A 10446-nucleotide genomic window follows, 5' to 3' on the forward strand; every position below is an offset into this window, starting at 1 on the left:
GATAGATAGATAGATAGATAGATAGATAGATAGATAGATAGATAGATAGATAGATAGATAGATAGATAGATAGATAGATAGATAGATAGATAGATGGACGGATGAATAGATAGATGGATGGATGGATAAATAGATGAACTGATGAATGGATGGATGAATGTGTGAAATATTTTTTTTGTTAATAGATCCTACAAACTCGGCGCCTGCGATCCTCGATGGGTTCGAGAAGCGGGAGGTCATGGCATCCCACAGAGTGGAGCTCCCGTGCAAGGCCTCCGGACACCCCGCACCAAAATACCGCTGGCTGAAAAACAACAGACCGCTAGAATCAGACTCCCGTTTCCATCAGAGCGTAACGGGCCTGCTGATCGAGAGAGCCCAGCCCAGTGACACCGGCAGCTATGTGTGTGAAGTGTGGAACAGCTATGGAAACACAGAGGTCATAGGTCGTCTCACGGTAAAAGGTATATATCAGGTTTCTCCTGCCTTATTTTTTTTATTGAATTTTTAAATATCTTATTGATAAAGTTAACATAAATAATGTCACTGTGTTGTTCCAGAACCTCTTAAAGTGGTGGTCAGTCCTCGAAAGGTGAAGGGCAGTGTGGGAAGCCAAGTGTCGCTAACCTGCAGCATTACTGGCTCGGATGAGTACGAGCTCTCGTGGTACCGCAACGGCGACAAGATCAGCGCTGGCGCCAACGTGCGGATGAATGGGATCAATAAGGAGAACCTTGTGATGGACGGGATGGCGAAGAGCGATGGAGGAGTGTACCAGTGCTTCGCCAGGAAGGCCAAAATGTCAGCTCAGGATTTTGTGCAAGTCGTTTTAGAAGGTCAGCACCATCCCGGCCTTTTAATTTTGGTACCTTTTTGTTTCTTAAACTTAACAAAAGCATCTCTGTCCACAGATGGAACCCCTAAGATCTTGTCCGCCTTCAGCGAGAAAGTTGTCGGTCCGAATGAGTTTGTCTCTCTGACGTGTCACGTCAAGGGAACTCCACAGCCTGCCGTCACCTGGATGCTGGATGATGACGTTGTCATGAAGGACAGTCGGCGCCGCATCGGTCACAGCATAACAGCGGAGGGGAACGTGGTCAGTTACCTGAACATCTCCCACTCCCAGGTCCGGGACAGCGGGGTCTATCGCTGCACCTGCAACAACTCGGCGGGGACGGTCTCCTACCAGGCTCGAATAAACGTAAGAGGTGCTTGTCAGATCGGCTCCTCAAAATCACACACATATATTTCATTCTGCTCATCTCAAGTTCCATACGTGAGACGAGGGCCTGACTAACATCTTCTGTTATTTTTATTTCTGTTGAGCTTTCTGTTCTTTTCTTGCTTTTTTTGGTCACGTTCACTCTTTCATATGGCTCGGTGTGTATTTGTTTTCTTCTGTGGGTTTCCAACAACACTCTTAAAAATAAAGGTTGTTTATTAACATCAATGGTTCCATTAAAAAACTTTAACATCAGTGGAACTCTTTATAGAAGGTTCTTTATAGTGGAAAAAGGTTCTTTATTAAAATATTCTTCATTCCAAGGGGGTCGTTTACACCAGTGGTTCCCAACCCTGGTCCTGGAGGCACCCCAACACTGCACGTTTTGCATGTCTCCTTAATCAAACACACCTGATTCAGATCATCAGCTCATTAGTAGAGACTCCAAGACCTGAAACTGGTGCGTCAGAGAAAAGAGACATGCAAAATGTGCAGTGTTGGGGTGCCTCCAGGACCAGTGTTGGGAACCACTGGTTTACACAACACAGTTAAAAATTTAAAACTTTTATGTGCTTTGGCTGTTTATTTACACAACAGTTGCATTTTGGGGGCCTGAAAACACAAACCTTTGAAAACAGGTTTCAAAGGGCAAGCTATTGAAAATGATACCATTACCAGTCCCTGTTGTCAAAACAGTTCAATATTTCTACTAAATATTGTAGAAACTTAATTTTCTGTAAAGTTGCTTTGCAACGATTTGTATCATAAAAAGCACTATACAAATAAACTTGACTTGAATTGAATTGAACATTGATGTCTGTATGTAAAACTTTTCAAAAATGCAAAAGAAAAAGTTTTCAGTTTTTAGTGCATCGTTGTCATGTAAACGTACCCATAAGAACTTTTTTAAAGCACATTTGTTTAAAAGTTCTTTGAGGAACCCAAACATTTTTTTTCTATGGCATCGCTACAAAAACTCTCTTTTTGAACCTTTATTTTTAAGATTTCAGGGCTGTAGTTCTTAAAACTAATTTCATTGGCTTTTCATTTAACCCCAACTGTTTCTTGTGTGAAAGTGTATGTAGTGTGTGCTTGTGCTCGTTTTACTTTTTTGTGTGTCCTTCTTCATCATTAATCTATATTTTACACTCTTTTTCTTTATGTTTTTAGATCAAATAATGTTGTATTTATGATTTAGTTATTCTGCAACACCCTGTCAACCACCCACAGCACTCTAGCATCACAATGAGAACTTTTGCACAGACAAACACAACTCACATTTGACTTTTCTAGCTTTGCATTGTGATATTACATCACAGTTTGCAAACCACTTTCAGAATGTAGCATATTTTTAACAATATCCTCTGAAGAAGTAGACTTTAGCGTAAGAGTACTTATGGAAATATTATATTTTAAAAGAATATACTCTGAATATAATGTTTTTGGACACTTAATTGCATGATATTTACAATTAAATGAAAATTATAGTTTCAATTTATATTAGCTGAGCTTAACTTAAGTATATCTTTATATGTAATTTAGTGCATTTACATTATATTAACCTTAAATTTAATATCAAATATAATCAAGTAAGTTTACAATAATGTGGTTTTTATGTTAGTCAACACTTTAAAAATTAGTATACTTCTTTAAAACATGACAAAAGATTATTAAAATAATTGTTTAAAATGCACTTTAAAGTGAAATGTTTCATTTGACATTTTTACAAAGTGTAGTTTTTAATAATGTACTCATGTGTTTTAAGAAATTTAAGACACTTAAGTGGCCTTTTATTTCATTCATTTCATATTATCTGCAAGTACAATTTATTTCAAAAATATAAGATTTAAATTGCACATTCATTATGACACAAGGGTGCATAAAGAGATGAAATGTGTGAGAAACAAGTTATTAAGCAGTATCAAAATTACCATCCTAATCTTTTACTTTGTCTTGTCTGTTTCTTTGATCTTAGAAAGGCCCTCATCCATAAACCATAAATCCACATTTTCTTTATTAATTTTTTGCTACATTTACTGCAAATTGGACTTTCATCACAATGTAAAAGTCAATATTATTTTAAAGAGAAGTGTTTCTTTTTTTTGTACCCTAAAGGTCCTGCTGACATACGACCAATGAAAAACCTCACAGCTATAGCTGGGCGGGACATGTACATTCACTGTCATGTGATTGGCTACCCATATTACTCCATCAAATGGTACAAGAACTCCAACCTTCTCCCTTTTAATGATCGTCAACGGGCGTTTGAGAACAACGGGACGCTGAAGCTGCTGAACGTGCAGAAAGAACTGGACGAAGGAGAGTACAGCTGCCATGTGTTGGTTCAGCCCCAGCTCTTCAAGAACCAGAGCGTCCACGTCACTGTGAAAGGTAGCCATACTTGACATCTGAAGTAAAATGAGTTAAACGATGTCATTAGAATAGCCTGTTCATTTGGTATAGCAGTATTTAACAATGTTCTCTGGTTGTCGTCAGTGCCTCCCTTCATCCAACCATTCGAATTTCCACGTTATTCCATCGGCCATCGCGTCTTCGTGCCCTGTGTTGTGCGCTCAGGTGACCTTCCCATCTCTATCACCTGGGAGAAGGATGGAAAGCCCATTAACGACAGCCTGGGGGTGACCATCGATAACATCGACTTCACCAGCTCCTTGCGGATCTCCAACCTCCAGCGAATGCACAACGGCACCTACACCTGCATTGCCCAAAACGATGCTGCCGTCGTCAAATACCAGAGTCAGCTCATTGTTAGAGGTAAGACTACATGTTAAGCATCCTTTTTGGGAGTACAACGAAGAAACGTTCACAAAGACAGAACTTGAATGTGAACCTGTGGATTTTTTGTAGTTCCACCAAGGTTTAAAGTGCAGCCTCAAGACCAGGATGGAATCTACGGTAAATCTGTCATCTTGAACTGCTCTGCAGATGGAGAGCCGCGGCCAGCTATTGAGTGGAAGTACTCCAAAGGTACATGGCTTCACTGACAACTATTACGTTGCATGCAAAAGTCTTAAAGGGGTCATATGATGCGATTTCAAGTTTTCCCTTCTCTTTGGAGTGTTACAAGCTGATTGTGCATAGATAAGATCCCTGAAGTTGCAAAGACTAAAGTCTCAAAACCAAAGAGATATTCTTTATCAAAGTTAAGACTCTACCACACACCCCTAAAACGGCTTGTTCTAACACGCCCCCACATATCTACGTCACTATGTGGAAATATTTATATTGTCTTTTAAATAACATTCCTAAAACAAGATACATTTACTTTTACACAATTGTGTAAGATAACAATGCATAACTAAATAAATGTAATACACTTAGCTTTCAGATAATATACTTTGAATTAAGTTTAGTTTTCAAATATTTATTTTTTTATTTTTATTTTTATTTTTTACAATTTGCCAGTGGCGAAAAAATAAAATATTACTAATACTAGATCTACTACTAATAATAATAATATAGTGAAAATAATTCTAAATGTGTTCTCTGAAATTTAGTTTTTAATGAATATTTAGATATTTTTAGTAAGAATCAAGACAAAATGATAGCCTTATAATTTTTAAGAACAAACTTAAACATAACTTCACATTTTTAATTTTATTCTAAAATAATTTGCCAGTGGGGGAAAAAAATAAATTAATTTGTAATAGTAGTAATAATAATAATTCAAAATTTGTTCTCTGACATTAATTTTTTTCTTTTTTAATATTTTTACTAAATGATAGCTTTATCTTTTTTAATCATAAACTTCACCCATTTTTTTAAGCAATTTGCCAGTGAGGGAAAAAAAAAACTTCTATAGTAATAAAAATGTATAGAAAAAAATCATTCTAGATACATTCTCTGCCGTTTTGGTTTTCATGGATATTTAGGTATTTTCACTTGAAGTCTAATTATACTGTAGCTTTTTTTTTTGTAAGAACAAACTTAACATGTCTTTTATATTTTAAAACAATTTTCCAGTCTTGAAAAGAAACGAAAAGTATGATGTCACTGAAGTTTTTTAGCACTTTAACTAGAGGACGTCATCTTCTCTGTGCCAGGTGCTGGGGTGCCCCAGTTTCAACCCATCGCGCTAAACTCGGGCTTCAGGGTCCAGCTGCTCGGGAACGGCTCACTGCTGATTAAGCACGTTCTTGAGGAGGACGCAGGTTATTACCTGTGCAAGGTCAGCAATGACGTGGGAGCCGATGTCAGCAAGTCCATGTACCTCAACGTGAAAAGTAAGAAACACTATTTTACTGAGATGTTAAGTGATTGGTTTGACGGTTCACTTTGCAGTTCTACTAAAATTCTTACCCCTCAATCATACATGAATATTTAGGTGTTTGTTAAGAGGTTAGTGAAACACTTTTGTTTGGGTTTTTTGCGTTACTTAAGGACGCAGTTCACAGAGAATTCACAGAGCGTGCGGCCCGTGCGTTATGGATCGGGAACCAACAACCATCTGGTTACTGCCACTCTCGATCCACTGGACTACTCGCAAAACCAATCAAATGTGTGTTTAGGTGACAGCTTTTGTTTTGTCCAGGCTTGGAAATATTTTTTGCAACAATATTGTCAATAGTAAGACTAAACGAGAGTGCATTGTGTAAGGTGAGAGGGTTTCTGCAGTGAAGTCTCTTTGTCTGCCTCAGACACATGTGGGTGTTTATCCACGAGTAGCCAAAAACCTTTTTCCCCCTCATTACACTGTGAACTCCAGTAGGAGCTGACATGTGGAAAAGCATGTGCTTTCAGTGCTCGTGTGTGTGTGTGTGTGTGTGTGTGTGTGTGTGTGTGTGTGTGTGTGCATGTCTCACTTTTTCTGTTTCCACCCACTCTGTAACACTCTGTTACCACACACATACAGTAAACACATAGGAGAGAGAGAGTAATAGAGATTACCTCAGACTATAATTTCATGAAATTCTTCTTCATAGTGCTTGTGCAAGAGGTATTCAATTACAAGCGATCCAAAGTAGATGATAGAATGGGAACAGTACTGTTTATTTTAAAGTCAACATGAAACTTCTCCACAATCCAACTTCTCCACATCCATAATATGATGCATTCAGAGAATATTTTGTGGGGAGGGGGTGGAATAAATAAAAAAAAATAATTGTATATTTATAATTAGACTGTTGTCCAATAGTTTGAGGTTGGAAAGATTTTTCTGTTTTTGTTTTTTGAAAAGTCTCTTTTCAGTGCTGCATTTATAAAAACAAAAATATTATAAAATAGTGCAATTTAAAAATATTTTATAATTTTTTATCTACTACTTTATTTATTTTTTATTTTAAAATGTATTTTATTCCTGTGAGGGCAAAGCAGAAATTTATTTACTTCTGTATTATTATACAGTATTAATTTATAAAAAAAAATAATAATCTTATTGGTCCCAAACTTTTACACAGTAGTGTGTGTGTTTGTTTGTTTATAATATAAAACTAAAAACAAATTATATTTCTGAAATGTAAAACATATAAATATACATACATATAAATATTTATGAATAAGATTTCTATTATATTTAATAAAATTTATTATAATAAAACCTGGAACGTTCATTCCAGGTAAACTGGGTCACTTTTGATTTCCTGTTGACTTAATCAAGGATGTTTATTTAAAATGTAGTAAACTCTTTATACCTTATTGTGTGACTCAAATAAATGCTGAAATCCATTTGATTTAAAAGTGTTTTCTACAGCGTGCGACACAGCAGCTAAATGAACTGTTTTAATGTCGGGTTATCCGTCTATTCCCTGTCTGCCTATGCATGCGGTGGCGGCTGCGTTCTCATTTGATCAGAGTGTGATGTTAGAGAGGCTTATTTTCACACCCTGCTCTTATCAGCACGCAGCAGGAGCTTTCCTGCAGAGCCGCTCTCTCTGCCTAATACAACCTCTTCTTCATCCTCTTTCCCTCCCTCCCTCCCTCCCTCCCTCCCTCGCTCTGTCTCTATTCTCTCTGCCGCTCTCTTTCTCATGTCATGTAACAACACACACACAGAGCTCTGTTCTCCAAGAGATCGATCAGGCTGACAGGTGAAATACTGAGTCGTGTTTGTGCGGAGAGCTCTGCTCCCGGAGACATGGCTCTGTTGTTGTGGCTCGCTGTTGTAACTCGAGTCTCCCTGAGAGGTTTGTTTCAGAGTCCACTGTGATCTCTCCAGTTTACCGCAAACAAGCTCCTCATTAAGATCAGCCGTGATCAGCGCTGAGAGTTCAGGTTGTGTCCCCATGGCCACAAAACAGAAGGAGAGAATTCTACCCATCTGGAACAAAACAGAGAAAATCCTCAAATCCATTCCTCAGTACTCAAACCTAATTACTAGAAGAAGAAAAAAAACAATATCAGGGTTGAGTTTATTTTCTGGAAGTAAGAAATTAACTTCTTAATGAGAAGATTGGAGTACGTGTTACAAGAAAATAGTGTACTGCTTACTGTGCAGTATATACAGTGTATACATTTTATTTTGTTATATTTTAATTTGATCTATTTTTATGGTATCTGAAAAAGACTATTTCATGTATTATATATGCAATTATGAGAAATAAATGACTTTTTATTACCTTTTAATTTTTTAACAGCAGAAAAAGGGTGGAAAAGGGCTTCCATAGGAAGGCTGAGCTGAGTGCATTACATTATGTGATTGAATATTCTGTTGTAAACATATTATGCATATTATGCACAGTATGCATAATATATACTGTACAAATATTGAAAGTAATATGATACAGTAGTATGCTACTTAGAATGTATGTACAAAAACATGTTGATGCTTAATCGTGCAGTGCAATTTTCAGGAAATCCTGCTGATAAAACTATGAGGATCCCAGGAAACTCTCTATATAATAAGACATAATGGTGCATCACGTCAGTGGCTGTTTTACCATGATCCCTCCCCTCTTACGCTCTGATTGGCCGCACGTTTTTCCATTTTCCGCATCATGATGCGACTCATTCGCAAAGCCCAATGATGCAGTAAAGGAGGATATCAGGCTGTGGTGAACACAGCCACTTAACCAGTCAGCTTACTGTTTACCCCAGTGCATCGTGGGCCAGGAGCTGCTGTACACATGCATGTAATCTGCCCGTCAGCCCAGCGAGGCAGAAGGTCTTGGCCTACATCCCCCACACACGGCCCTGAGCGCTGATGAGATAGGGGATGATAGGTGCCCTCAGAAAGCCTGCGGGGAGCCAGGAGTCACTATGAGACTAAGACAGGAGAAACATTACACTGGAGGAAAACTCTGACTCTACATCCAGTCATTCCGGCTTCATTTGTAGCATTATGCAGCCAAGAAATTAAGCAAATGTTAAACACAATATTTTTGGTGAGCGACATGCTGTCACAATTTATACGATTTATTATATATCAATTTGTTTATTAAAATATATTCATATATTTATTATTAATAAATATTTATTATAATAAATATAGCAGAAGTTTTTGGCATTAGAGGCACGTTATCCTTCAGAAACATGCTCAGAAATATGATTCTAATATGCCAATTTGGTGCTCAAGAAACATTTATTTTTATTATCAACAAAGATTAGTATTGTATATTTAAAATTCTAAATAATATAAAAATATTGATGCCATATTTTCTTTTTCTTTTTTTCTTTTTTTTGCTTTAGAGACTTTTTTTGTGTACAGGGGAAACTGGATCATATCCCTGTATCTGCACCCAACATGCGGCAAACGTGTCTCCGATTCCCAGATTTATGTGTGGACTGATAGTTTGGGGTCAAATGTCAGAGAGCTGTGCAAAGCAAACTGTCAATTCTGACCCCTCATGATCTAATTAGACTGATTAGTTTGACAACCCCTCCAGCCTTATAGACGTTAAACAAACACATTGCGTCTTTTCCTCTCGCGCTATTTTTTTTAATCCCGAAAAAGGACAAGATTACCAGCGTCGTCATCCTCCCAGAGAAAGATATTCAGCTCGGATCCATGATACAAACATGCAGGCTCGTAACTGCTCTCCTCTGAAAATCAATTCTGGATGTTTGTTCTATTCTTGTCCTCCATTGACAGCACCCTCTTACAGCTGGGGGAGAGCAGGCAGGCCTAGCTGGTTGGCATGGTAACATGTCCAGGTGAAAGGGAGATGCAGGCTCTCATGGGAGGGGAGGGGGGTGAGGAAAGCAGCCAGGAATCTCTGCGGGCTGGATAGAAACCAGAGGCCGCAGACTCCCACTGCTTCTCAGTCAGCTAGACCTGTCAAGGTCACACATCTGAAAAATCACCTCTGTTTATAGATAGATAGATAGATAGATAGATAGATAGATAGATAGATAGATAGATAGATAGATAGATAGATAGATAGATAGATTGCATTTGTCTATATAACATTTATATAATTTATTTGTCAGTAAATTAAAGTGTCAAATACACACACACACACACACACACACACACACACACATATATATATATGTACACATTTACATAGGTGTGTGTGTGTATATACATAGATACTGTATATATATATATGTATGCATACTTATAATATGATTTTAACAGTTTTTTTAAAGTAGTTGTTTTAACTTATTTTATATATTCATTTATTTTTATATATTGTAATTCATTTGTCAATAACTTAAAAGGATTCATTGTAATTTAATTATTTATTTTTTTGTCAATTTTGTTTTTACCTCCAGACTCTTAATGCATCGTGTTTCCTTCTGGAGCATCAGTGAGCGTTTGAAACATTTGTAATAGCTGCATATGAGTCCCTCAGTTGTCCTCAGTGTGAAAAGATGGATCTCAAAAATCATACAGTCATTATTGGAAAGGGTACAAATGCGCAAAAGATGTTGGAAAACCAAAGAATTTGTGGGACCTGAAAGATTTTTATGGACAAACAAGGGACTCATGAACAACTATCACAAAAAAAAAAAAAAAAAAAACAGCTGTAGATCATCCAGGTAACAACACAGTATTAAAAATCAAGCACATGTAAACTTTTGAACGGGTTCATTTTTATAAACTCAACTATTTTCGCTTGTGGACAACATGTAAACGTCTTTTATGTGAAATATCTTATTCAAGTCAGTACTAAATAAAAAATAACATGCATTTTGTATAATCCCTCTTATTTTGCAGATACTGCTAAGTGTATGTAAAATTTTAACCACAACTGTATATGTATATATATATATATATATATATATATATATATATATATATATATATATAACCAGCGTGGGGG

At 36.9% G+C, this 10446-nt stretch overlaps 1 protein-coding gene across 1 annotated transcript in view; it reads left to right on the forward strand.

The window, feature by feature from the left end:
- LOC107565274 (Down syndrome cell adhesion molecule-like) overlaps window positions 1-10446 on the forward strand; it is an 83299-nt gene that overhangs the window by 46942 nt on the left and 25911 nt on the right. The window contains exons 5-11 of the mRNA XM_016250496.1: window positions 186-464; window positions 561-836; window positions 912-1208; window positions 3338-3613; window positions 3719-3997; window positions 4091-4210; window positions 5287-5466. Coding sequence (XP_016105982.1) covers window positions 186-464; window positions 561-836; window positions 912-1208; window positions 3338-3613; window positions 3719-3997; window positions 4091-4210; window positions 5287-5466 — 1707 coding nt within the window. The remainder of the gene's footprint in view (window positions 1-185; window positions 465-560; window positions 837-911; window positions 1209-3337; window positions 3614-3718; window positions 3998-4090; window positions 4211-5286; window positions 5467-10446) is intronic.

This window comes from Sinocyclocheilus grahami, unplaced genomic scaffold, assembly GCF_001515645.1.
Source record: "Sinocyclocheilus grahami isolate Dianchi unplaced genomic scaffold, SAMN03320097.WGS_v1.1 scaffold991.1, whole genome shotgun sequence".
Taxonomy (NCBI): domain Eukaryota; kingdom Metazoa; phylum Chordata; class Actinopteri; order Cypriniformes; family Cyprinidae; genus Sinocyclocheilus; species Sinocyclocheilus grahami.